The 27,798-nt window shown below is 56.3% G+C and overlaps 1 protein-coding gene across 1 annotated transcript in view; it reads left to right on the top strand.

Moving 5' to 3' along the window:
* The window catches only part of GPA33 (glycoprotein A33), a 41,381-nt gene that overhangs the window by 6,420 nt on the left and 7,163 nt on the right, over positions 1 to 27,798 (top strand). The window contains exons 2-5 of the mRNA XM_036343807.1: positions 11,217 to 11,366; positions 19,951 to 20,105; positions 20,586 to 20,802; positions 23,727 to 23,879. Coding sequence (XP_036199700.1) covers positions 11,217 to 11,366; positions 19,951 to 20,105; positions 20,586 to 20,802; positions 23,727 to 23,879 — 675 coding nt within the window. The remainder of the gene's footprint in view (positions 1 to 11,216; positions 11,367 to 19,950; positions 20,106 to 20,585; positions 20,803 to 23,726; positions 23,880 to 27,798) is intronic.

Genomic DNA, 27,798 nt, shown 5'->3' with positions numbered 1-27,798 from the left:
TCTATATATACCCTCCCACCTGGGCTCCCTCTATATATATACCTCCCACCTGGCTCCCTCTATATATACCCTCCCACCTGGGCTCCCTCTATATATACCCTCCCACATGGGCTCCCTCTATATATACCCTCCCCCTGGGCTCCCTCTATATATACCCTCCCACCTGGCCTCCCTCTATATATACCCTCCACCTGGGCTCCCTCTATATATATACCCTCCCACCTGGGCTCCCTCTATATATACCCTCCCCCCTGGGCTCCCTCTATATATACCCTCCCCCCCTGGGCTCCCTCTATATATACCCTCCCCTCTGGGCTCCCTCTATATATACCCTCCCCCCTGGGCTCCCTCTATATATATCCCTCCCCCCTGGGCTCCCTCTATATATACCCTCCCCCTGGGCTCCCTCTATATATACCCTCCCCCCTGGGCTCCCTCTATATATACCCTCCCCCTGGGCTTCCTCTATATATACCCTCCCCCCTGGGCTCCCTCTATATATACCCTCCCCCTGGGCTCCCTCTATATATACCCTCCCACCTGGGCTCCCTCTATATATACCCTCCCACCTGGCCTCCCTCTATATATACCCTCCCACCTGGGCTCCCTCTTTATATACCCTCCCCCTGGGCTGCCTCTATATATACCCTCCCCCCTGGGCTCCCTCTATATATACCCTCCCCCTGGGCTCCCTCTATATATACCCTCCCCCTGGGCTCCCTCTATATATACCCTCCCCCTGGGCTCCCTCTATATATACCCTCCCCCTGGGCTCCCTCTATATATACCCTCCCCCCTGGGCTCCCTCTATATATACCCTCCCACCTGGGCTCCCTCTATATATACCCTCCCACCTGGGCTCCCTCTTTATATACCCTCCCCCTGGGCTGCCTCTATATATACCCTCCCCCCTGGGCTCCCTCTATATATACCCTCCCCCTGGGCTCCCTCTATATATACCCTCCCCCCTGGGCTCCCTCTATATATACCCTCCCCCTGGGCTCCCTCTATATATACCCTCCCACCTGGGCTGCCTCTGTATATATACCCTCCCACCTGGGCTCCCTCTATATATACCCTCCCCCCTGGGCTGCCTCTATATATACCCTCCCCCTGGGCTCCCTCTATATATACCCTCCCACCTCGGCTCCCTCTATATATACCCTCCCCCCTGGGCTGCCTCTATATATACCCTCCCCCTGGGCTCCCTCTATACTCTCCCACCTGGGCTCCCTCTATATATACGCTCCCACCTGGGGTTCTCTCTATACCAGTGATGGTGAACCTTTTGAGCTCGGCGTGTCAGCATTTTGAAAAACCCTAACTTAACTCTGGTGTCGTGTCACATATAGAAATTTTGTGATATTTGCAACCATAGTAAAAGAAAGACTTATATTTTTGATATTTATTTTATATATTTAAATTCCATTTAACAAAGAAAAATCAACCAAAAAAATGAGTTCGAGTGTCACCTCTGACACGCGTGTCATAGGTTCGCCATCACTGCTCTATACCGTCCCACCTGGGGCTGCCTGTGCCACGTCTTCCAGAAGACAGTCTGAAGCCAAGGATCTTGCAGAATGAGACAAACTGCACCTCAGCCCCATGTCAGCTGCGAGGGGCCACGGAAATGACCCGCTGTGTAGGCCTGGTGGGACCGTTCCTAGGTGTCTGGAGAGCAGCATGGTGTGATCAAAGGGAAGTCTGCTTCTGAGCCAGGTCAAATTCCTTACAACACAGGTGGCTCCGGATAGCAATCTGGCCATTTGTGCTCCCTTCCTAAACCCCTCCTCCACACTCACCCCTCAGTGGTGGTCAGCTGGCAACCTGGGTGATAGAAAAATTCCATGAGCTTCATAAACTTCAAATAAACCCATGAAGCCAGCCTGCATCACAACACCACCCCCACCATCACTATGATCAAAGCAAAGCCCAATAACCCAATAATTCACCTCCTGATCCCACATATTCTATGACTGCCAATCCACCCATCCATCCACCCATTCACTTATCCATCCATCCACCCACCCACCCATATGCCCATCCACTCACCCACCCATCCACCCATCCACCCATCCACCCATCCACCCATCCACCCATCCACCCATCCACCCATTCACCTATCCATCCATCTACCCACCCACTCATATGCCCATCCACCCATCCACTCATCCACCCACCCACACATGTACCCATCCACTCACCTACCCATCCACCCATCCACCCATTCACCCATCCACCCACCCACACGCCCATCCACCCATCCATCCATTCACCCATTCACCCACCCACCCACCCACCCATCTATCCACCCATCTGTCTATCCCTTCATAGGTATCTACTGATTACCCACTATGTCTCAGACACTGTACTTGACCAAAGTTAGCAATTACACAATTGCATGCTTAAAATGGTCTTTCTTCCTGAGTAGGTGGGAAAATGCCTAACACGCATTATCATGAAAAATTGGCTGAAGACACGAATGAGCTCACAGTTTATTAGGAGGAATGAGACCCGGGTCAAAAATAACTCCGGCATAAGGCAGAGTGTCCTAAAGAGCTCCAGGGAGCGGGTGAGTTCTAAGGAGGGAGACAGCCCTTCAGCTGAAGAAATCAGGGAAGCCTTCACAGAAGAAGAGGTTTTACCTGAGCTGGCCTTTAAAGGACAAATTGGGTTGTAACAGCAGATATGGTGGGGAAAGGAACTCCAGAGGGGACGGCGTGAACAAAGTCCTGGGCTAGGAAAGTATGACTTCTGGGCGTGAAGAGACGTCTAACTTGGTCAGAGCACAAGTTACATATTAGGGAAGAGACTCCTTGGGAGGTAGGCTGCATTGGAGAACAAACACTAGAATATACACTGAGTGGCCAGATTATTATGGCCACCTGACGTTTGTAGGCAAATTAGCTATAATTTCACGCTGAAGTTGCTAGAGGGCCAGACCATTATAAATAGGGAAGCAGGTTATTTACCACGACAGTAGAAGTGATTTTTTTCTGAAGATATGGGTTAACAATGCGATTTAACAGCCTTTGAACGTGGGATATATATATATATATATATATATATTAGGGGCCCGGTGCACGTAATTTGTGCACGGGGGGGGGGGGGAGTGTCCCTAAGTCCAGCCTGCCCCCTCTCACATACTGGGAGCCCTCAGGGGATGTCCTAGTGACGGCTTAGGCCCGCTCCCTACTCCCCTTGGGGATAGGGCCTAAGCTGCAGTCTGGCCTCCCTTTGTGGGAGGTGACCAGGCTGATCAGGGGAAGGCACCAGCCCCATCACCGCGCTGCTGCAGCCACTGCCAGTCACCGCAGCCACCAAGGTTTTTTTCATCAACACGGACTCCAGTCCCGTCACCATGAAAAAATGATAACTTTCTTTAGGCATTTTCAAGATGTGTCTTTCATATAATAATAATTTCTTTATTATTTTTTTTATCCTCGCCTGAGGATATGTTTCCATTGATTTTTAGAGAATGTGGAAGAGAAAGGGAAAGACAGAGAGAAACATCAAAGTGAGAGGAACACTTTGATTGGTTGCCTCCTGCATGAGCCCTGACCTGGGCCCCGGCCAGGGAGGAGCCTGCAACCTAGGTACATGCCCTTGGTCAGTATTGAACCCAGACGCTGCCATCGGCAGGCCAAGGCATTATCCACTGAGCCAAACCGGCTAGGGCAGGATATGACATTTCTTAGCCCTCCAGCAGCAGGCCTTCGTTTTTTTCACCAGGTGTGTGGTGAAAAACCCTAGATCACCTTTTTGGATTCTTATTACCCAAGTTACTAAGAATATTACCAGTGGCATACAGGGAGCTTAGCCAATGAGCAGTCAGAAAAGGTGTTTCCTCTGTAGTTCACACCAATCGCTGGCTTGGACCCCTGGCCCAGGCCTTATGCCCCTGGCCCAGGCGTCAGGCCTGGGCAGGAGACCCCCATCTCCCTCCAATCACCGGCTCTGCCCTCACCCAGGCCTGACACCTTGGCCAGAGGTGTGACCCCAATCACCCTCCCATTGCCGGATCGGCCCTTGCCCAGGCTGACGCCTCCGCCAGAGGTGTCAGGCCTGGGCAGGGGACCCCCATCTCCTCCTGATCATCAGCTCCGCCCTCGCCCAGGCCTGACGCCTCTGGCTCAGGCGTCAGGCCTGAGCAGGGAACCCCCCCCCAGACCACTCCGATTGATGGCTCCGCCCCAGCCCAGGCCTGACACCTTGGCCAGAGGTGTCAACCTCCATCACCCTCCAATTACCAATCGGCCCCTTGCCCAGGCCTGATGCCTCCACCAGAGGTGTCAGGCCTGGGCAGGGGACCCCCATCTCCCCCAAATCACTGGTTTCTGGGCGGCTTCTGGGGTCACACACGGGGGCCTGGATGGCGGATCTCGCAGTGGCGGCTGCGCTGTCCTACCCTGCTTGCAGTATGCAAATTAGCCACCATCTTGGTTGGCGGTTAGTTTGCATATCACGCTAATTGGCCCATGGTAGGCATAGCGAAGGTACGGTCAATTACCATGTTTGTCTATTATTAGATAGTATATATATATATATATATATATATATATATATATATATATATATACACTGAGTAGCCAGATTATTATGACCTCCCATCAGGTACTTCGTTGGGCCCCCTTTTGCCTTCAATACTGCGGCGATTCTTCTTGGCATTGACTCCACGAGATGTTGAAAGGTGATGCAAGGAATCGGACACCATGCCTGATGAATAGCACTGTCCAGTTCTGTGAGATTTGATGGTTGTGGAACCAGCTGCCTGATGGCTCTTTTAACTTCTTCCCACAAATGCTCAATTGGATTGAGATGTGGTGATTGTGGGGGCCAGCTAAGCAAGGCAAAGTCTCCCTCATGTTCTTGAAACCACTCCTGCACAATATGAGCACTGTGGCATGGTGCACTGTCTTGTTGGAAGAAGCCATCTCCATTGGGATATGCCATCAACATGATAGGATGAACTTTTTTTTTCATAACATTATATTTTATTTTTTAAATTAAATCTTTATTGTTCAGATTATTACAGTTGTTCCTCTTTTTTCCCCCCCATAGCTCCCCTCCACCCGGTTCCCACCCCACCTTCCGTCCTCACCCCCGCCATTGTCCTCATCCATAGGTGCACGATTTTTGTCCAGTCTCTTCCTGCATCCCCCACACCCCTTTCCACCACAAGAATAGTCAGTCCACTCCCTTTCTATGCCCCTGATTCTATTATAATCACCAGTTTATTCTGTTCATCAGATTATTTATTCATTTGATTTTTAGATTCACTTGTTGATAGATGTGTATTTGTTCTTCATAATTTGTATTTTACCTTTTTCTTCTTCTTCCTCTTCTTAAAGGATACCTTTCAGCATTTCATATAATACTGGTTTGGTGGTGATGAACTCCATTAGTTTTTCCTTATCTGTAAAGCTCTTTATCTGACCTTCAATTCTGAATGATAGCTTTGCTGGATAAAGTAATCTTGGTTGTAGGTTCTTGGTATTCATCACTTTGAATATTTCTTGCCACTCCCTTCTGGCCTGCAAAGTTTCTTTTGAGAAATCAGCTGACAGTCGTATGGGTACTCCCTTGTAGGTAACTGACTGTCTTTCTCTTGCTGCTTTTAAGATTCTCTCTTTGTCTTTTGCTCTTGGCATTTTAATTATGATGTGTCTTGGTGTGGTCCTCTTTGGATTCCTTTTGTTTGGAGTTCTCTGTCCTTCCTGGACTTGTAAGTCTATTTCTTTCACCAGGTAAGGGAAGTTTTCTGTCATTATTTCTTCAAATAGGTTTTCAATATCTTGCTCTCTCTCTTCTTCTGGCACCCCTATAATTCTGATGTTGGTACGCTTGAAGCTGTCCCAGAGGCTCCTTACACTATCTTCATATTTTTGGATTCTTTTTTCATTTTGCTTTTCCAGTTGGGTGTTTTTTGCTTCTTCGTATTTCAAATCTTTGACTTGATTCTTGCGATCCTCTAGTCTGCTGTTGGGATTCTGTATAATATTCTTTATTTCAGTCAGTGTATGCTTAATTTCTAGTTGGTCCTTTTTCATAACCTCGAGGGTCTCACTAGATTTCTTGAGGGTCTCACTACATTTATCGGTGGTCTCACCAGATTTTTTGAGGACCTTACTAAATTTATCGGCGGTTTCTAGAAAGTTCTTGAAAAACCTTTAAAGTGTGGTTTTGAACTCTATATCCAGTAGTTTGCTTTCCTCCATTTCTGTCATTGGTGACCTGTTTCTTTGTCTCGACATTTTTTATGCTTCCCTGTGTTGGTAGAGTGGCTTTGTGTGCTAGGTGTCCCATAGGGCCCAGTGGCTCAGCCTCCCCAATTACCTGAGGTGGACACTCTTGGTGGACCCCTTTGTGGGCTTTGTGCACAGTCTTGTTGTAGTTAAGCCTTTATTGTTGTAGGTGTCACTGGGAGGAACTGACCTCCAGGCCAATTGGCTGTGAGAATCAGCTGTGTCTACAGTGGGAGAACTTCTGTGCTGAAGACACCCGTATGAGGCAAGACTTGCTTTAGTGGGGCTTTGGTGCTCACTGAGTCTGCCCCCTGAGTGTGTCCCTTATGGATCTGAGGAGTTGTAATTGGATGGTCCCACTCTGACCACTGGGTACACTGGCTCTTGGATCTAAGGAGGTGCTAATTTAGCCTCTGCCTGAGGCTACCAGGCAGGAGCTATGAAGAGAACTTCAGATTCCCCTTCCTTGTTTGGGGTTTGGAGGTGCCCAAATGAGGCCCAGCTGTGAAGCAGTGCAAGCTGCTGTGGGGCCTTGGGCCTTCTCTTGGAAGTTCTGGGTCTGTCTGGCCCAGCTGCAGTTTGTTAGGTAATTTTCAGATTGCAAAGGGCCAGGACATTCATATGCAAAAGCCTCTGCCGCAGCTTGGGTGTGGCGGGGTCTCAGGGAATCAACAGGGTGGAGCAAGCAGCTATGGCTGATCCTCAGCCCTGCCCTAAGGGGCCCCACGTCTCAGAGTCCCAGTAATCGCTGCAAGCACCTTTGAGAGAAAGCTGCCCTTGAGTTCCGAGTTCTGCCCACTGCCAGACCATCCAGTTTCTCTCCGTATGAGTCTGGGTCCCCAGAGACTCACCCGGAACTGGAGTTCAGAGCAGTCGGGGGCTTGTGACTCCTTCCCGATTCAAAAAGACAGCCGCGTCCTCAGTTGCCAGCCCTTTCCACGTGCGCCTCCATACCTCTGCACTTCTGCACCTCCTCTGAGTCTCAGTGTGCTTTTCTCTTTCCTTCTAATTGTAGAATTTCCACTCAGCCAGCCTTCCTGTGGTTCTGGATGATGTCCGTTTTGTCTTCTAGTTGTATTTTTGAAGTGGTTGTGGGAGGCAGCAATTTCCGGTGTTTACCTATGCCGCCATCTTTGTTTTCTCTGATAGGATGAACTTGATCAGCAACGATACTTAGGTATGTTGTGCTATTCAGACGTTGTTCCACACGAATTAAAGGGCCCAAATCATGCCAGGAAAACATGCCCCAAACCATAACACTGCCCCCACCAGCTTAAAAGGTTGTACTCATGCATGTGGATGCATGCTTTCATGCTGTTTCTACCAACTTCTCACTCTGCCATCTGCATGGCAGATGCAACTGGAAATGTGATTCATAGGACCACATGACTTTCTCCAATGCTCAACTGTCCAATCCTTATGTTCCTGTGTGAATTGGAGACATTTTATCTTGGTAACTGCAAAGGTGTTTGACCAGGACTTCAGCTTCCATATCCCATACGATGCAGTGTATGGCTAATTTGCCTACAAATGTCAGGTGGTCATAATAATCTGGCCACTCAGTATGTATATATATATATATATATAAATAAAAGAGAAAAATGGTAATTGGCGTACGGCGCTACCCTTTTCATTGGCTAATCAGGGCTATATGCAAATTAACTGCCAACAAAGATGGCTGCTAATTTGCATATGTAGGCACAATATAGGGAGGCGAAAGGGAAAGCAGGAAGAAGCCCCCTGCCACTGACAGTGATCGGAAACCCAGAGGGGAGCTAAGAGGTGGGGGGCAGGGCAAAGGCGGCCCTGGGGCCGCCTTTGCCCTGCCCCCCAGCCATGATCGGAGAATCAGGCGCCTTTGCCGCCCTGGCCAGTGATAGCAGGAAGTAGGGGTGGAGCCAGCGATGGGAGCTGGGCACGGTCAAGCTTGCAGTCCCGGGAGCTAGGGGTCCCTTGCCTGGGCCTAAAGTGGAGCCCACGATCGCTGGGCCGCTGCAGCTGCGGGTCCCCACTGCCCGAGCCGGACGCCTCAGCCAGAGGCGTCCTGCAGGGGCAGGGGCGGAGCCCGCTCGATCGCGGCGCCGCCCGCTGCCACTGCGGGTCCCCGCTGCCCAGGCCGGATGCCTAGGCCAGAGGCATTAGGCCTGGGCAGGGGCGGAGCCTGCAACCGCGGGGAGCTGGGGATCCCCTGCCCAGGCCTGACACCTCTGCCGGAGGCCTGAGGCCTGGTCAAGGGGCCGATCCGGTGATTGGTGATCGGAGGGTGATGAGGGTCAACTCCTCTGGCCGAGGCATCAGGCCTGGGCGGGGGGCTGGGGGTCCCCTGCCCAGGCCTGATGCCTGGGCCAGAGGCATCAGGCCTGGGTGGGGGGCGGAGCCGGGGATTGGAGGGATATGATGGTCCCCTTGCCCAGGCCTGAAGCCTGGATCAGAGGCGTCAGGCTTGGGCGGAGGGTGGAGCAAGCAATCAGAGGGAGATGGGAGTCCCCTGCCCAGACGTGATTCCTGGGCCAGAGGCCTCAGGCCTGGGCGGGGGTCAGAGCCAGTGATCGGGGGGGAGATGGGGGTCCCCTGTCCAAGCCTGACACCTCAGGCAGAGGTGTCAGGCCTGGGCAAGGGGCCGATCAGGCGATCAGAGGGTGATGGGGGTCTACGCCTCTGGCCGAGGCATCAGGGCTGCGCAAGGGGCAGAGCCAGCAATCAGAGGGGTCTGGGGGTCCCCTGCCCAGGCCTGACGCCTGGGCCAGAGGCATCAGGCCTGGGCTGGGGGCAGAACCAGTGATGGGGGGAAATGAGGGTCCCCTGCCCAGGCCTGACACCTCTAGCAGAGGCGTCAGGCCTGGGCAAGGGGCTGATCCTGTGATTGGAGGGTGATGGGGGTCAACGCCTGAGGGCTCACAGTATGTGAGAGGGGGAAGGCTGGGCTGAGGGACACTCCCCCCGCCCCACACCCAGTGCACAAATTTCGTGCACCGGGCCCCTAGTATATATATAATCTCCTACGTTCAAAGTCTGTTAAATCATGTTGTTTACCCACATCTTCAGAAAAAAATCACTTCTACTGTTGTGGTAAATAACCTGCTTCCCTATTTATAATGGTCTGGCCCTATAGCAACTTCAGAGCGAAATTATCGCTAATTTGCCTACAAACATCAGGTGGTAATAATAATCTGGCCACTCAGTGTATACACAAAAGAGCTGGGAGAACCCAATGACCGCAGCTGCCCTACAAAGTGGAGCCAGGTGACCGGGGACAGGATGGGGAGCAGACTTACTTTCCCACGCCACTTCCCTTTGAGTGCCCAAATTGCATACATATTCAGATGGATAAATGTGAAATAAAATGTCTGCTGGCACTGGCATGGGGCAGAGGGAGAGCTCAGTGCTATTTGTCATTCAGGACATTCTCTTGTGCCCCCACTCCCGCCTGGAACCTCACACACCTGACACATGGTAGTTTTAAATAATTATCTTTTTAAATGAATGGATTCCCTAGGGCAGTGGTCGGCAAACTTTGGCCCCTTGAGTGTGGCTCTTCCACAAAATACCACGTGTGGGCGTGCACGTACAGTGAGATTGAAACTTCGTGGCCACACTCAAGGGGCCAAAGAGCCGCATGTGGCTCGAGAGCCGCAATTTGCCGACCACTGCCCTAGGGAATCCTCCTAAGATGAATTACTAAGTGAAGCAAGGGTATGTTAACTCAAAAATAAAAAGACATCTCAGAGTGAGAGGCAACAAGCATTTATTTGAGATCAACATGAATAGCGATCCGGGAAGCGTGGGTTCAGGCAGAAGCCCGCCTCCTTGTTATCTTTGCAAACAGTTCTTCGGGACACAAGGTTGCCCTAAGCCAGGGGTGGGCAAACTTTTTGACTCGGGGGCCACAATGGGTTCTTAAACTGGACCGGAGGGCCGGAACAAAAGCATGGATGGAGTGTTTGTGTGAACTAATATAAATTCAAAGTAAACATCATTACATAAAAGGGTACGGTCTTTTTTTATTTTAGTTTTATTCATTTCCTGGCCGAGGGCTGTAGTTTGCCCATGGCTGCCCTAGGCCCAGTGCAAAGGTTATTTTGCCCTGTTTTAATATTCTAAATATTCGAGGCATAGGATGTGCACAGCAGTTCCTCTGGGACAGCAGCTCGAGGGCCATTTAAAGTGGTTCCGTTGATATTATTTTTATTCACAGCGGGAACAGGGCAAGAAGGGGCAGGGAGGGACTGCAGGGTGGCATCAGGCGGGCCAGGTTCACAGTGACTACGGGGGGCGGGGGGAGAGCGGATGGTGTAGAGGGCAGTGGGGGAGGAAAGACAGACGCTAACACAATGAGAGGCACCGGACAAAGAGGGGACCTCTCAGGAGGAGAGGACTGAGGGCCTTGGTCTTCTCTGTGCCCTTGGTCACCACCTGAACCTGCAGGGGTGACACTGGACCCCTGAAGTGGACCAGAGACCAGCTCCTGCCCGCGGAGTCCCCTTTAAGCTCTCTGAGACGCTCAGCATTTGTAATTCAGAAAATCCCAAGGCCCGTCTCCCTTTCGGCTCTGACCACCCGTCTAAAGAGGAGCCCCTCCCCTGCCCCTTTCCTGTCCTGTGCTACCCCAGGCCATGCCCCACAGGACTCTTACTCTTGAAGCAATGACCTGCCCTCCCAGCTTGCTTGGGACTGAGGGGGTCCAGGGCCAGGGGACCCGGGACAGTTCCCGCACCTGAGACCAGGTGGCCATGGTTCTCTGAGGCGTGTTCTCTGACTACTTGCGTCCTGTCTATCTCCTCCACCAGGCGGTCCGCCCTCTGAGGAGACAGACTTCCCGTCTCCTCATGACGTGTCTAGTGTGGGCTGGGCTTATGGGTGGGGAGGGAGTGACAGGGTCATGTTGGGCCTTGGGGTGGTGCAGACTGTGGGCAACGCCCTTCTTAATTGGTTCAGACTCTCCTCTGAGATCATTTCCCTTTTTATGACGAGGCGGCAATTTCCTGTCCATCATAGGAGAAGCCCAGGACTTTGTACACCTGTCAAGAGGTGAAAAGGCAGGAAGAGAGTTCAAGGAGAAGGCGGGCAGGTTCCCGTTGGGGCCTTTGGTGGAGGAGGTGGAGCACAAGTCCAGCCCCACAGGTGAGCTTGCCTGCCAGTCGAGGTGAGGGGCGGGGTGTGCGGGCCAGGCTGAGCTGGGGGACCAGGAAGAGGAGCCCTCAGTGCACCTCGGGGCCAGCTCTCAGGAGTCAGCCCACACCTGGCTGGGTGCTGCCGGTTCCCGGCTGGGCTTGAGGCGACGAGGCAGCAGGACATGGCGGGGACGACGCGGCCTGTGCTGTGGGTGCTCTGTGGGGGTGAGTAGGCCCTTCCCCCCCAGTGCCCAGGTGGGCGAGTCTCCCCGGGGAGGCCCTGCTGGGCAGAATGACACGTTCTGTTGTTCAGGTGGCGGGTTCCGGTCCAGAACCCATAATCAGAATGCTTTATCATTCGCATATTAGTAAATAGGATCCCAGCCCTTTTCTAAAACGAAGAATTCGCAAATTCTCAAACACCGTATTTTCTGATCTCAGATCAGAATAGAGGGTGGGACACAGGATCTGACCTTTGGGACAAAGTGTTTGAAATTGAGTTTGTCCTGGAAAATCCAGGATCTATGGATTTAGACATGTTCACTACTTGAGATTTTAACCTTTTCCTTAAAACCAGAGAAAAAGTCAATGTGAAGAGTTTTAACATCTGCACCACATATAGGGAAACTGAGGCAGAAAGACAATTCAACTGACCCAATATCATTCCCAGAGCAAAAGAAGACCCAACCCTTCAACAAGAACGACAAACAAAGGCGAGACAGGCCCTTCCCAAGGCCCCAGCTCCTCAGCCTCTGATTCTCTGCTCACCCGGAGCTCAGAAGACGGGGCCCCACAAAATAGGAATCAGACAGCTGTGGCCATGCAGCTGCGTCCCAGCCACATCGCTGTGTGAGACCGTGGCATCCCTAGAGTTAGGATGGAGGAAGGCTTGGCGTTAGGGTCCTGGGCCTGGCGGGAATGGGAATGGGAAGGGAATGTGAGAGATGGGGCTGGGAATTTTAGGAGTAGATTTCACGCAGTGTATTTGGCAACACTGAGAAATCTCATCAGCCTGCAATGTAGAAGCGATTGCAGGCTCCAGGGAGCTGGGAAGAAAGGAGGGACGCAGAGGGTCATAGCAGGAAGCACAGAGTCCTAAGCCCTAGGCCTGGAGCCAAGGAGGCTGGACGAGGCAGAGCTCACCTTTCAGCTGTGTGCCTGGCTGGTTTGGCTCAGACTGAAGGGTCCCGAGTTTGGTTCTAGTTAAGGGCACGGACCTCAACTGCAGGCTTGACATTCAGGGAAAGTGCAGGAGGCAATCAATTGATGTGTCTCTCCCACATCGATGTTACTGTCTCTGTTTCTCCCCCTTCCTTCCACTCTCTCTAAAAGTCAACAACAAAAATAATCAGCTTGTACAGGAAGCCCCAGAACCTGCCAGCCATGCCCAGACCATCCTCCCAGGCCCCCAGGCTCCCACCTTCCCCACCTCTCCACTCCTGGAGGGCGGCCTGGTTCTGGGGAAGGGCTGGGTCGAGCTTGGAGATAGATCTGGAAAAAACCGATTCGCTCAAGCCCAGGCTTGCCAGGTGGTCCATCTGACTGGGGCCCGAGGGGCCTGGTCACCAGGTTACGGGGCCTGGGCCACGCCTTCACGCAGACAGCTCCTTACTGGACACACTTTGTGCGGGCACCGAAGGAGTGAGGCTCAGCTGGCAGACCCAGGTGGGAATGGGCGGGGGCTCAGAGGAAGCGATGCCAGCTTCCCCTCCCCCATCTGCTGCAACCCATGCCTGAATGAAAAGAAAGTTGATTTGCTTAGGAAATGATCTCAAAACAAAATGCTCACCCAGCGTAGAATGGAAAGTGGCCCTAGCCCTGCGTTGCCTGGAGGGTCCGTTTGCCCCCTCCCCCCCCCCCCCCCCATGAGGAGGAACCTGTTCTTGGGCTTGTGTTCAGATAAAGTGTGTTTCTGCCCCCTCTTCCCCTGCCCAGGCCAGAACCCCTGCCCACCACCTGGCCTTTCTCACCAGAGGATGGGCTGGAGCCCTGGGCAGAGGGCCCAGGCTGGATGGCCCCTCGGGTCCTAGGACAGTTCACTGAGTGAAAACATTTGGGGGAGAAATAGCCATTGCCACCTGCATGTGAGCAACGAATGCCTTCGAAGGTCAAACCGAAGAGCAGCCAGGGGGCCCTCCACCACCCTCAGGAGAGGACCCCGAGGAAGGCGCAGGGAGGTTGGGAGGGCTGCTGGAGGAGGCGGAGTTCTGCACCTGAACTTGCCCAGGCATATCGTAGATCTTGCTGACGTCCTGGGCAGAGCAACTCCACACTGATAACAGGCCCAGCGCCTCAGGCTGCGGGAGGGAGAAGGTATCACATCAGATAACATGGGGGACGAAACAGAAGGCAGTGCATTTAGAGACTTTAAAAACAACACTGACGGTGACCAGCCGTGGGCCTGACGGTTCTAACGTCAGCGACAATCACTTCTTCCTCCCAGGCCCCCCAGGCCTCCCACGGGCCCAGCCACCCTCTTCCTTCACTCACTTTAGTGTGGGCAAAGCTCACCTCCATACACCTCCACTTCCGAACCTGTGAAATGGGCAGATGCTCGCTGTTCCTCCTGGAGGTGCTGCCGATATTCAGAGTTCGTAGGTGTAGAGATCTAGGAAGAGTGCCTGGCACCAGGAGCATTCAATAAATGCCTCATTATCAGTGCGGGCAGGTGTACCTTACAGAAAATAACTAGAGTTTGGCTCCTCATCGCCGGAGGGCGCTCATCTGGCAGACCTGCGCCCAGAGTCAGGATGACTGGGGCGGAGCCCGGAGCTGTCACCCCCAGAGGCTGCTAGAGGAAACACTCCAACCTGAGCCCAGTACTCCAGGGATTTCTGGGTCCTCAGACCCCATGAGGACTGGGCGTGGCGACAGTCCCAGCGGCAGGAAAAGAGATTCAGAGAGAGGAACCCCCCAGGCAAAACGTCCCTGAACAGTGCTGCCCAAGGCCCGGAAGTCTTTGAAGACCTGACAACACACACACACACACACACACACACACACACACACACACACACACACGACCCACAGCCCTGGAACTAGAGGAACCCTCCTTGAAGCAGAAGTGAGAAAAACTTGGGGAAATGCTGCTTTACATAGACAAGTAAAGGAATCCATCACCCTCAAATGCTCCAGGTGAGGAATGTGGTTTTTTCTCCCCTCATCTAAACAAATGCACCGAACCAGTGGGTGCTGATCCACAATGGGTTCTGGCGGGAACCAGCTTTCTAAGTTCCAGACTTGCAGGCTGGCCCTGCTGTTCTAGAATCCCCTCCCTTGGGGTCTTCGTTAGAGCACTCCCCGCCCACCCCCGCCCCCCAGCAGGGGACCTGCCCCTAAATGCCTTCCACTTGGCCACTCTGAGTGCCCGGCTCCTGTTGGTCACAGGCTCAGGGGGGTCAGTTTGACTCCCCACTGGAGTCAGAGTGCCGTGGGGACCGGACCTGGGGCACCGGACAGAAAACAAGTGGGGGCAGGGCGGGGCCCCCAGCTGGCCGCACTGCAGCGGTGTGACTGCAGGGGCCAGGGGCCAGGTGGCAGGATCTGCCTCAAAGGGCATGGATGGAACAGTGTGCTGTTTGGACACAGTGGTGGTGAGCCCCGAAGGGCAGAGCTATTGGGCTGGGAGGTAGAGTGATGCTGCCCCTGGCCTTGGCGTTACTTGGGTTTTATCTCCTCCTGCCCGCCCAGGGCACCAACTGTCACTCCAGAACCCCCCTCCTTCCTGCCGGCCTCCCTCCCCTCGGCCACCCAGTGCCCTGAGCTGCATTGTCTGCCTGTGAGTCAGGCGGCCATAAACACCAGCAGGACCTGGGATTGCTACAAAGTTCACTGGGGACAAGCAGGCGGGGCAGGCCGCCCGCTCCCGCCCCTCCCCTGCCCAGGCTGGGTCTTTCCATCTGCTCTCCTCTGTTGTCTCTCCCCCTGGGAGCTCCTGCCCTGGGACCCCGCTCAGGTCTCTTCATCTTCTGCCCCAGCGGGGACCAGAGAGACCCCCGCGAGAGGCATGATGGGGCTCCCTGGCTCCAGCTGGCTGTGCCCTGCGACAGGCCAGGTCCTCCCGGTGCCGCGCTGCCTGGGTGACTTACAAACCGGAGCCGGCGAGATGGTTCCAGGAGCGCACGTGCCTGTTGCAGGACGTTTGGGAACTAAAAATGCACAAAACCCCCAAATTGCCCTGTGACCGCCCTGCGTGCGGGTCTGTGTTCTCCTAGAACCCGCTCTCTCTGCGGTGGCGGGAAGCGGTGCGGCTGTGCAGACAGGCTCACGCCTGGTCCGGTCCCTGGTGTGCACATGTCCACCTTGGAACGGGATCCCTGGGGCTGTTTCAAGGCCCGGCCCCTCGGGCGGCCTTTCCTGTCCAGTCCTGGTCCCACACCTGCCCTCTGCCACTCTTCACTCCCAGCACAGGGGTGGGGAACGTCCGGCCCATGAGCTGAATGAGGCCCGAAAAGTCATTGGGCCTGGCCCCGCCCAGGCCCTAGTGGTGAATTAATTAAACGTTTGACCAGATATAAGCAGGCTAGTTTTTAAGTTGCTAATTCTGTATGGAATGGTGTTATAAATATCCAAAAGGCCCCTGACAGAGAAAAGGGTCCCCACCCCTGCCTTCACCACCGGCATTGAACGCGTAATTAGGCTCCAGTAGGTGCCGGCTGGCCGTGGCCTCCGACCCGTCTGGGCAGGACTGTGCCACGAACCGCTCACTCAGCGAGGTCGTCTGAGCCCTCAGCTCCGTGGAGACGCGTTGGGGTGGGAAGGAGCCCTGGTGAGGGGAGGAGGCCTGCACCCACCCACCCTCATCCACACAGGAAGAGTGTGCGTGGGACAGTCACCTGCCTGAGGTGGCCCTGAAAGCCAGCAAAGAAAACGGAAACACTAGCTCGAAAGCCACCTGCCCCCCTACGCTCACGGCAGCATATTCACCGCGGCAGGAGGCGGGAGCCGCACAGGAGCCCGCAGAGAGGAGTGCTGAAGGAGGCGTGTACAGACCCTCAGCCACGGGAAAGGAGGAAACTGCCATTGGTGGCAGCACGGATGGACCTGGAGGGCATTTCTAAGTGAAACAAGTCAGACAGAGGAAGACAAATACGCATGATTTCACTTACATGTGAAATCTAATAAACACAAAAACCCCAAACAAACAAAAACACTCACGGAATCAGAGATTAAACTGGTGGTGGCCGGCGGGAGGGCGCGGGGAGCTGGGTGAAAGGTGACGGGCTTGTGGTGATGACACTGTCACAGCTCTGCAGGGTGACAGGTGGGTACTGGACGGGGTGTGGCTATCACGTCGTAAGGCATGTGCATTCCGAATCCCTATACTGTGCACTTGAAACTAATGCGATACCGAATGCCAACTACACTCACAGAAATAAATCACATACAAGCCAGTGCAGTGAGGGCTGGGGGTTCCCAGTGGGTTCCCAGAGGAGGCGGCCGTGAGCAGGCCCGCGGCAACACCCAGCGCCTGCACTAAACTGGGGCCACTGGGGAAAACCAGTGACGTGATTGGCATTTGCAGATTCCTAAGATCCATGTTGAACAAAAGTTCAACGAACATTCATCGATTTCTAACTCCCCATCTCCCTTCAGTGCCAGTTGGAAGCCATTCGTAAGAGGGGGCAGGAAAAACCCACCCGCCAGCATGCAGGGCCCCTCCAAAGACCCGCACTTTCTCAACACAGTGCGGGCCCAGCCCCGGGCAGGCGGCGGCCTCTGGCCTCGCACCAGCTCCTCCTCGTCCGTCCGTCTGTGGGAGCAGATGGCTGTCCTAAGTGGAGGCAGTACTGCCAGTGCCCCCAGGGCCCCCACGTTTACTGTGTGGCCTCCAGCAGCCAGTCCATCACTCACTTCATTTCCCGCCTCGGGTGTGTTGCTTCCCGGGAGCTCTCAAGAGACAGTTCATCTTCTTAACAAACCGTGATGATTTACAAGCATCACCGTGGCTTCGCCGGTCTCCGGCCCCGCCCCTTAGGGAGGCTAAAGGACAGCCCGGCTTCGTCTGGGGCCGTGGTCAGCAAACTGCGGCTCGCGAACCACATGCGGCTCTTTGGCCCCTTGAGTGTGGCTCTTCCTAAGCCTTAGGAGGACCCTAATTAAGTTCATAACAATGTACCTACCTATATAGTTTAAGTTTAAAAAATTTGACTCTCAAAGGAAATTTCAATCGTCGTCCTGTTGATGTTTGGCTCTGTTGACTAGTGAGTTTGCCGACCACTGGTCTGGGGCACTTTGCAGACTTGGCCTCCCCCGGAGGGGAGGGGCTTCTTTACTTGATTTTTTTTTTTTTTTTTTTTTTGCATTTTCTCGTGATCTGTGGGATAGAGTCTGCAACCAAGTGTCTGGGCTGTGAATCCTACCCATGTTGAAAGCTTGGCTGCTCTGTACCTCATTCATTTGCTAGAGCAGGTCCGATGTGGGTGCACTTGGCTGTGCCCCGGGGATATGACGATGGAGCAACACAGCTCAGCAGAGGAAAAGACACGATAACATCGCTGGTACCTGCGTATGTGCTGGGGAAAGGGTGTGCACGCTAAATGTATTGTCGTTCAACCCTCACAACAACCTGGAGTTAGAGAGCACTGTCCTCATTGTAAATGTGTTTATTTATTGATTTTGAGAGAGAGAGAGAGAAACACTGATTTTTTTTCTCCCACATATCAATGCATTCATTGGCTGCTTCTCATATGTGTCCTGACTGGGGATTGAACCCCCAACCTTGGCGTAGCAGGAAGACTCTCTAACCCACTGAGCTACCTGGCCAGGGCTCCTCATTTTATAGAGGAGGAAACTGAGGCACAGAGAGGTTCGTTAAGTTGCCCTGGTTACACAGCTGGTAAGTCAGGGTGAGGTGCCACCCCGGCAGCTGGGCTCCAGCATGTGTTCTGGGCCGCCCTCCCGCGGGCGAGATAACTCCTCATGGCAGCAGTTCTCGGAGCAGGTGCTCACGGGTGGCAGGTGGCACGACCCTGCCTGGGAGAGTTTGGGCATTTCCTTCTCCGCCAAGGGCCTCAGCGCAGGAGAGTGCCGCCCTCCTGGCAGGTGAAGCACCTGCTCTTCCAACATGTCCCCCCCCCACCCCCCAGGAAGGCTAGCTTGTCACTGAACTATTAGTGCTTAGCCCAGCCGTGGGCAAACTACAGCCCGAGGGCCGGATCCGGCCTGTTTGAAATGAATAAAACTAAAAAAAAAAAAAGACCGTACCCTTTTATGGAATGATGTTTACTTTGAATTTATATTAGTTCACACAAACACTCCATCCATGCTTTTGTTCCGGCCCTCCGGTCCAGTTTAAGAACCCATTGTGGCCCTCGAGTCAAAAAGTTTGCCCACCCCTGGCTTAGCCCCTGGGGTGAGTCAGCACATCGGTGGATGGCGGATGCGTGGGGAGCTCACACTTGAGGAGCACAGAGGGGTGAGGAGGAGGGAGGGATATTCTGGGGCGTGAAGGACACAGCTCTAGGGAGGCAACTACTGGGCGGGGGGAGATCCAGGGCAACTGGGAGGAAGGTGCCCAACAGACCTGGGCAAGGAAGTGGAAAGAAGGTGGTTGGAAGGCTCTAGAAATTTCTAGAATTCCTCCCCGTCTTAGTTTTCTAATCACAGGTTAGCTGTTCCACTTGGGGCTCCTCCACGGAGTAGGCATACAAAGATCCCACAGAAGAGGAACCCGGGGCCCAGAGCTACAACACTGGGCCCAGAGGTGGGAGGACCCGGCTTGTTCCAGGAGGTGGGAGGGGACTGGGGGACAGCCATGGGAGCCCCGAGCCGTGAGGCCCACGGTGTGAGAGCCAGGGGTCCGGCTGTGTGGGGTGCTGGGGCCTGACATCCTTAAACCCGGGGTTCATTCCCAGTGGGGGTTACGGAACATGGCAGGGTGCCTGGGGCCAGGACCCACCCACAGACGCCCCCCGGGTTTACAATAGCATCTGACTCCGCTCAGAGAGCTCCCCTTGGCTCATGAGCTCTTTCCCCTCCGTTCACTTCCGCCTTTCCCCTCACGGTCTACCAACACGAAATGCTTTCAACTCCCTGTCACCACGATCCCTGCACCCCAGGGATTATAGTCCTTCCCCAGCGCTCGCCCAGGGTGCTGGGCTGGTTCTCGAGCGACTTCGTCTTTATAACCGAGGGCGTCTTCAGGAACAGGCTGTGGGCCGGACGGTGGAAGCGAGCCAGCAGGACAGAGCACACGCAGGACAACTCACAGCGATGGGCGCGGGTTACGGGGCAGCCCCCGTTCTCAGCAAAGCGAACATTCCAGCCCAGTGAGAACGCAGGCCCGAGTGCCCGAGGGACTGCTGGGGGTCATGCATTTAGGGACAGGGGGACTCCGTTTAAACCATTTAACTCAGTGCTGTGCCACTTCCTCCAGCCCTGGAGAAGCCGTGTGTTGATGTGGAGTCGCAGGTGCGGGGATAAACGCGTCTGACCTGGGAGGTGGATGGGCAGGAGGCAGGGGCCGAGGCTGGCAGGCAGGCGGGCCGTGTGCTGCGGGAGGGGCCCATGCCGTGTGTGGGCTGCGGCCGCGGGGGGAGGGCGCCACGGGGCCTGCCCGCGCCCTCACCTGCCCCCACCCCACCGTCCCGCAGTCTGGGTGACCGTCACCGCCATCTCAGTGGAGACGCCGGGGGAAGTCCTGCGGGCTGCCCGAGGCCGGAGCGTCACCCTCCCCTGCACCTACCGCACCTCCGTCCTCGAGCGGAAAGGATTCATCCAGTGGGACAAGCTGCTGTGGAGCCACTCGGTGAGTGTCCCCGAGAGAGGGCGTCACGGGCGGGCGGGCGGAACCGACCTCAGTCCGCTCCAGGCTCCGTTTGATAAGCGATGAGTAAATTGGTGAAGAAATAAACTCCAAAGGCAAGAACCAAGTACACGAAGTGGCCGGGAGCCAAGGGCGCTGCCCGCACGGTGCTGGCCTGTGGCAGGCGCTCAATGGGCGCTGGCTGACGGGGCGCAGGAACAGACAGTGGGCTCACCTGCGGGGTGAGAGCGAGGCGGGATCTGGGGAAACCCCATTTACCCTCACGCCCCCCTGCCCAGCCCTTCAATGTTGTCACTAAACTTAGGAAGATGCTGGGAGCTGGTGCCACAGAGGAGAGCTGCTTGGTCTGAGGGTGGCGTCGGTGCTGCGGGCGGCGGGGCCTCGGGGTCGGCGGCACCGTGGGAGGAAGGGCCGCGCCGAAGCCTTAGGGTGAGGGCCAGGCGGCATCTCTCCTTCCTCCAGGAAAGGGTGCTCGCCTGGACATTTTCGACCAAAGAATACAACTACGGTAAACTTTATGAGAACCGTGTCAAGCTGTCGGGCAATGCCGAGGAGTCCGACGCCTCCATCATCATCAACCAGCTGACCATGGACGACAACGGCACCTACGAGTGCTCGGTCTCGCTGCTCAATGACCTGGACGGCACCTCCAAGGCCCGAGTCCGCCTCCTGGTCCTGGGTGAGTGCCCCCCTTCCTGTGGTAGGCAGCAGGTGGGCAGGGGTGCCAGGAGGACAGGTGCCAGGAGGACAGGTGCCTAGAGGACAGGTGCCAGGAGGGGGTACATGGAGGACAGGTGCAGGGAGGACAGGTGCCTGGAGGGGGTACATGGAGGACAGGTGCCTGGAGGGGGTACATGGAGGACAAGTGCCTGGAGGACGGGTGCCAGGAGGACAGGTGCCTGGAGGGGGTACATGGAGGACAGGTGCCTGGAGGGGGTACATGGAGGACAGGTGCCAGGAGGGGGTACATGGAGGACAGGTGCCAGGAGGGGGTACATGGAGGACAGGTGCCTGGAGGGGGTACATGGAGGACAGGTGCCAGGAGGGGGTACATGGAGGACAGGTGCCAGGAGGGGGTACATGGAGGACAGGTGCCAGGAGGGGGTACATGGAGGACAGGTGCCAGGAGGGGGTACATGGAGGACAGGTGCCTGGAGGGGGTACATGGAGGACAGGTGCCTGGAGGGGGTACATGGAGGACAGGTGCCAGGAGGGGGTACATGGAGAACAGGTGCCTGGAGGACAGGTGCCAGGAGGACAGGTGCCTGGAGCGGGTACATGGAGGACAGGTGCCAGGAGGACAGGTGCCTGGAGGGGGTGCCAGGAGGACAGGTGCCAGGAGGACAGGTGCCTGGAGGACAGGTGCCTGGAGGGGGTGCCTGCAGGGGGTGCCTGGTAGCAGCAGTGCCTGACCCAGAGCTGGGACTCCTCCGTTGTCCGCGGGCCTCAGGCAGGCACTGCGCCTCCCTTGGAGCTGCAGAACATTCTAGTTTCCAGAAGGGTGGCCACTCCGCAGGGCAGAGGACACGGCCCATTGGGAGTGTCCCCTGGGGCTCAGCGGGATCCTGTCCATGCTCTGATCACGCCTCTTCCTGGACACCTCTCCTCTTCTTAAAATCCTCACCCAAGGATATATTCACTGATTTTCAGAGAGAAAGGGGAGGGGGGAGAGAGACAGACAGACAGACAGACATTGATATAAAAGAGAAACATCGATTGGTTGCCCCTCGCATGAGCCCCGACCAGGGATGGAACCGACCCTGGGCATGTGCCCGACCGGGAATCAACCTGCCACCTTTGGTGCATGGATGACGCTCCAACCACCTGGGCCACCCGCCAGGGCAGCCCTCTCCCCTTTTTCACACCCAACTTACTAACAACACAGCCGCCAGGTCGTCTGCCTTTCAAATGCGCCCCAAGACCCCATTCTCTCCCTACAAATAACGTGAGTGGAGTCCACGTTGTGAGGGAAGCTGCACCATCGTCTACACTAGGACCTCCCTCTGTAGGCAAGGCCCAGAGCAGGCAGCGCCGGCGCCAAGCCAGAGCCGCGGGAAGCCTGTGGCGACACCTGTGCTGTGCCCAGCCCGGCACGGCCCACCCGCAAGGCAGCGCCCGTCTGAGTCTGACCACCACGGCCCCGTTTCCCCTTTAGTTCCTCCCTTTACACCACTCGGGGGGTGGGGGTGGGGGTTGTTCGTTGCATGCAGTGGCTGCCTGGCTTTCTGAAGCTTTGCAGTGAGTCAAACAGCACAGCCCTGAATGGAGGGCTGTCTCCCCTCCCACACGCCCCACCAGCAGCAAATGGGGCGCTGACAGACCCTCCACGCTTCTCCGCATGTCAGAGAGAGAGAGAGAGAGAGAGAGAGAGAGAGAGAGAGAGATTACCAAGCCAAGAAAATGAGCGTTTTCCCCCAGTCTCTCTTCTGCTCCCCACCCCCCATCCTCCCATTGCCCCGGTTCCCCAGCTGAGCCCCTCTCTTCCCACCCGGTCTTTGGTCTTTGCCCAGTTCTGTCTCCCGTGGCCCTTTAAGCACCTCGGGCCCTCCCGCTGGGGCTGGCTGGGGAGGCAGCGCCGCCCCCCCCCCCCCCCCCACCAAGGCCGCTGCATTTTAGTTAACTTTAAGGACACCCTTAATCTGAGGTTATGGGACTCGGTGAAACCCATTTTTGCTTTAAAAAAAAGCGTGAGAGAGATCATATTGTACTTTATGTCAAGAAACTCAGCAGTTTCTCTTAAAAATAAAGTTTTTGCTGAAACCGGTTTGGCTCAGTGGATAGAGCATCGGCCTGCGGACTGAAAGGTCCCAGGTTCGATTCCGGTCAAGGGCATGTACCTGGGTTGCGGGCACATCCCCAGTAGGAGATGTGCAGGAGGCAGCTAATCAATGTTTCTCTCTCATCGATGTTTCTAACTCTCTATCCCTCTCCCTTCCTCTCTGTAAAAAATCAATAAAATATATTAAAAATAAATAAATAAATAATAAAGTTTTCTTTCCAAATGGCTCTCCCGTGGGGCTAGTTCTGACCCACAAGGGCATTAATTATGTGGCGCCACCCACCCAGGCTGGACGAGGCAGGAGGCCCTGGTCACCCAAGGAGGCCGCCTTGCCCGGGACACCTGCCCGGTGCCCATGGGATCGGGCCGGGTGCCTCCCGGCCTCTGGCGCCCCCTGGTGTCCTCCGTGGGAGGCGCAGGCCCTGCAGCGGCCTCCAGCCCATTGTGTCCCGGCTCCGCTTGCCCATCGCTCTGCCCGCAATAAGTATTCAGGTGGCATCTGCGTCCTGTCTGAGAGCGGACACCAGCCAACTGAGATCTGAGGTCTCCGGGGTCCCCGCAGCGGGTGTAAGGGCTGCTGGGACAGAGGGGACAGAGGGGACTGGCCACGGGGACGCTTCGCACTGTGCGTGCTCTCTGCGATGGGGACAGGCCGCTGGGGAGGGGCTGTGCTGGGCTGACCTCGAGCGCTTGCCTCTCACCTCCTGGCTGTGAATCTCTGCCTGGGAGCAAACACGACGGCAGGCGTGAGTGCGCGGGTGGGAGGCAGGTGGCTGTCGCCAAGCCCCGCCCACTCACGCCTCCTCTCGGCCCTCCCTGCACAGTGCCACCCTCCAAGCCGGACTGCAGCATCCTGGGCGACACGGTGATTGGGAAGGACGTCCAGCTGACCTGCCAGTCGAAGGAGGGCTCCCCGGCCCCGCAGTACCGCTGGCAGAGCTTCAGCCTCCAGAACCAGGAGCGGAAGGGCCTGCCAGGTAACCACACCCCCCGCAGCCGGCTGCCAGGCTGCAGGGGCCCGGAAGGCGGTCCCACGCTGCAGTGGGCACAGCTACGTCCTGGGCCATGTCTCTGGGCGCCGGTTTCTCATAGCCACGCCTACCTCCCCCCAGCTGCTGAGAGCAACAGCGGCGGCTTCATGAGAAGCACCTGGTGGGAGCCGGTGATGCGCTCCTCAGGCCCAGGACACAGGAGTCACTGCGAAAGCCCTGGTCGCAGCTCTGAGTACGATTATGCCAAGTTCACATTTGAGGCCCCACGGCCAACACTGGCTCCGCTCAGGGTGGGAATTTCCTGTCCGCATTCCCTCCTAGGCCGTCCGTCTCAGACTCCCCTGAACCTACTTCCACAAATGCACGCCCTCATGGCTGCACACAGGAGACCAGGGCTGCGGAGAGGGCCCGTCCCATTGCCAGGAGGCCACTCGTGTCCTGGGGAGCTTGGTGTTTGACCGTTTGGTCAGGAAACAAACTGGGAGGGAAAATCCAAAAACTATACAAATATTCTCCGTCCTCACCTTGGAACCCATGGAGTGGGAGCACTGCTGGGGGCCCCGGCCCCGGTGCCCGTGCTGCCTGGCCAGCTGCACCCAGAGCTCTCGGAGATGAGAAGACAAGGCCAGAGGCGCCCTTGGTCTCGGGGGTTCTTCCACCTCAGTGGGCTGGGAACAGGGGAGGGAGAAGTACAGCGTGGGGTAGGCGTGTGCGTGGTGTAAGCGTGTGTGTGGGGTAGGCGTGTGAGTGGGGTAGGTGTGTGTGTGGGGTAGGCGTGTGTGTGGGGTAGGCGTGTGCGTGGGGTAGGCGTGTGAGTGGGGTAGGTGTGTGTGGGGGGTAGGCGTGTGTGTGGGGTAGGCGTGTGAGTGGGGTAGGTGTGTGTAGGGTAGGTGTGTGTGTGATAGGTGTGTGCGTGGGGTAGGCGTGTGTGTGGGGTAGGCGTGTGCGTGGGGTAGGCGTGTGTGCGGGGTAGGTGTATGGGGGGGTAGGTGTGTGTGTGGGGTAGGCACATGCAGGGTAGGTGTGTGTGGGGGGTAGGCACATGCAGGGTAGGTGTGTGCGTGGGGTAGGTGTGTGTGTGGGGTAGGTGTGTGTGTGGGGTAGGCACATGCAGGGGAGGTGTGTGCGTGGGGTAGGTGTGTGTGTGGGGTAGGTGTGTGTGTGGGGTAGGTGTGTGTGTGGGGTAGGCACATGCAGGGTAGGTGTGTGCGTGGGGTAGGTGTGTGTGTGGGGTAGGCACATGCAGGGTAGGAGGTGTGTGTGGGGTAGGCACATGCAGGGTAGGTGTGTGTGGGGGGTGGGCACATGCAGGGTAGGTGTGTGTGCGGGGTAGGTGTGTGTGGGGTAGGTGTGTGCATGGGGTAGGTGTGTGTGGGGGGTAGGTGTGTGTGTGGGGTAGGTGTGTGTGAGGTAGGTGTGTGTGTGGGGTAGGTGTGTGCGTGGTGTAGGCGTGTGTGTGGGGTAGGCGTGTGTGGGGGGTAGGCGTGTGTGTGGGGTAGGCGTGTGCGTGGTGTAGGCGTGTGTGTGGGGTAGGCGTGTGTGTGGGGTAGGCGTGTGTGTGGGGTAGGCGTGTGCGTGGTGTAGGCATGTGTGTGGGGTAGGCACATGCAGGGTGGTGTGTGTGGGGTAGGCACATGCAGGGTAGGTGTGTGTGTGGGGTGGGCACATGCAGGGTAGGTGTGTGTGTGGGGTAGGTGTGCGTGGGGTAGGTGTGTGCGTGGTGTAGGCTTGTGTGTGGGGTAGGCGTATGTGTGGGGTAGGTGTGTGTGTGGGGTAGGTGTGTGTGAGGTAGGTGTGTGTGAGGGGTAGGTGTGTGTGGGGGTAGGTGTGTGTGAGGTAGGTGTGTGTGTGGGGTAGGTGTGTGCGTGGTGTAGGCGTGTGTGTGGGGTAGGCACATGCAGGGTGGTGTGTGTGGGGTAGGCACATGCAGGGTAGGTGTGTGTGTGGGGTGGGCACATGCAGGGTAGGTGTGTGTGTGGGGTAGGTGTGCGTGGGGTAGGTGTGTGCGTGGTGTAGGCGTGTGTGTGGGGTAGGTGTGTGTGGGGGGTAGGTGTGTGTGAGGTAGGTGTGTGTGAGGGGTAGGTGTGTGTGAGGTAGGTGTGTGTGGGGTAGGTGTGTGCGTGGTGTAGGCGTGTGTGTGGGGTAGGCGTGTGTGGGGGGTAGGTGTGTGCGTGGTGTAGGCGTGTGTGTGGGGTAGGCGTGTGTGGGGGGTAGGTGTGTGCGTGGTGTAGGCGTGTGTGTGGGGTAGGCACATGCAGGGTAGGTGTGTGTGTGGGGTGGGCACATGCAGGGTAGGTGTGTGTGTGGGGTAGGTGTGCGTGGGGTAGGTGTGTGCGTGGTGTAGGCGTGTGTGTGGGGTAGGCGTATGTGTGGGGTAGGTGTGTGTGTGGGGTAGGTGTGTGTGAGGTAGGTGTGTGTGAGGGGTAGGTGTGTGTGTGGGGTAGGTGTGTGTGAGGTAGGTGTGTGTGGGGGGTAGGTGTGTGTGAGGTAGGTGTGTGTGAGGGGTAGGTGTGTGTGGGGGGTAGGTGTGTGTGAGGTAGGTGTGTGTGAGGGGTAGGTGTGTGGGGGGGGTAGGTGTGTGTGAGGTAGGTGTGTGTGTGGGGTAGGTGTGTGTGTGGGGTAGGCGTGTGTGTGGGGTAGGTGTGTGCGTGGTGTAGGCGTGTGTGTTGGGTAGGCACATGCAGGGTGGTGTGTGTGGGGTGGGCACATGCAGGGTAGGTGTGTGTGTGGGGTGGGCACATGCAGGGTAGGTGTGTGTGTGGGGTAGGTGTGCGTGGGGTAGGTGTGTGCGTGGTGTAGGCGTGTGTGGGGGGTAGGCGTATGTGTGGGGTAGGTGTGTGTGTGGGGTAGGTGTGTGTGAGGTAGGTGTGTGTGAGGGGTAGGTGTGTGTGTGGGGTAGGTGTGTGTGAGGTAGGTGTGTGTGTGGGGTAGGTGTGTGTGAGGTAGGTGTGTGTGAGGGGTAGGTGTGTGTGGGGGGTAGGTGTGTGTGAGGTAGGTGTGTGTGAGGGGTAGGTGTGTGTGTTTGGTAGGTGTGTGTGAGGTAGGTGTGTGTGGGGGGTAGGTGTGTGCGTGGTGTAGGCGTGTGTGGGGGGTAGGCGTGTGTGTGGGGTAGGTGTGTGCGTGGTGTAGGCGTGTGTGTGGGGTAGGCACATGCAGGGTGGTGTGTGTGGGGTAGGCACATGCAGGGTAGGTGTGTGGGGGGGGTAGGCACATGCAGGGTAGGTGTGTGTGGGGGGTAGGTACCTGCAGGGTAGGTGTGTGTGGGGGGTAGGTACCTGCAGGGTAGGTGTGTGGGGGGGGTAGGCACATGCAGGGTGGTGTGTGTGGGGTAGGCACATGCAGGGTGGTGTGTGTGGGGTAGGCACATGCAGGGTAGGTGTGTGTGGGGGTTAGGCACATGCAGGGTAGGTGTGTGGGGCGGTAGGCACATGCAGGGTAGGTGTGTGTGGGGGGTAGGCACATGCAGGGTAGGTGTGTGTGGGGGGTAGGCACATGCAGGGTAGGTGTGTGGGGCGGTAGGCACATGCAGGGTAGGTGTGTGTGGGGGGTAGGCACATGCAGGGTAGGTGTGTGTGGGGTAGGCACATGCAGGGTGGTGTGTGTGGGGTAGGCACATGCAGGGTGGTGTGTGTGGGGTAGGCACATGCAGGGTAGGTGTGTGTGGGGTTAGGCACATGCAGGGTAGGTGTGTGGGGCGGTAGGCACATGCAGGGTAGGTGTGTGTGGGGGGTAGGCACATGCAGGGTAGGTGTGTGTGGGGGGTAGGCACATGCAGGGTAGGTGTGTGGGGCGGTAGGCACATGCAGGGTAGGTGTGTGTGGGGGGTAGGCACATGCAGGGTAGGTGTGTGTGGGGGTTAGGCACATGCAGGGTAGGTGTGTGGGGCGGTAGGCACATGCAGGGT

Source organism: Myotis myotis, unplaced genomic scaffold, assembly GCF_014108235.1.
Source record: "Myotis myotis isolate mMyoMyo1 unplaced genomic scaffold, mMyoMyo1.p scaffold_m19_p_18, whole genome shotgun sequence".
Lineage (NCBI taxonomy): Eukaryota > Metazoa > Chordata > Mammalia > Chiroptera > Vespertilionidae > Myotis > Myotis myotis.
The sequence above is the reverse complement of the archived record's forward strand: the minus strand, read 5'-3'. Positions and strand labels throughout refer to the sequence as shown.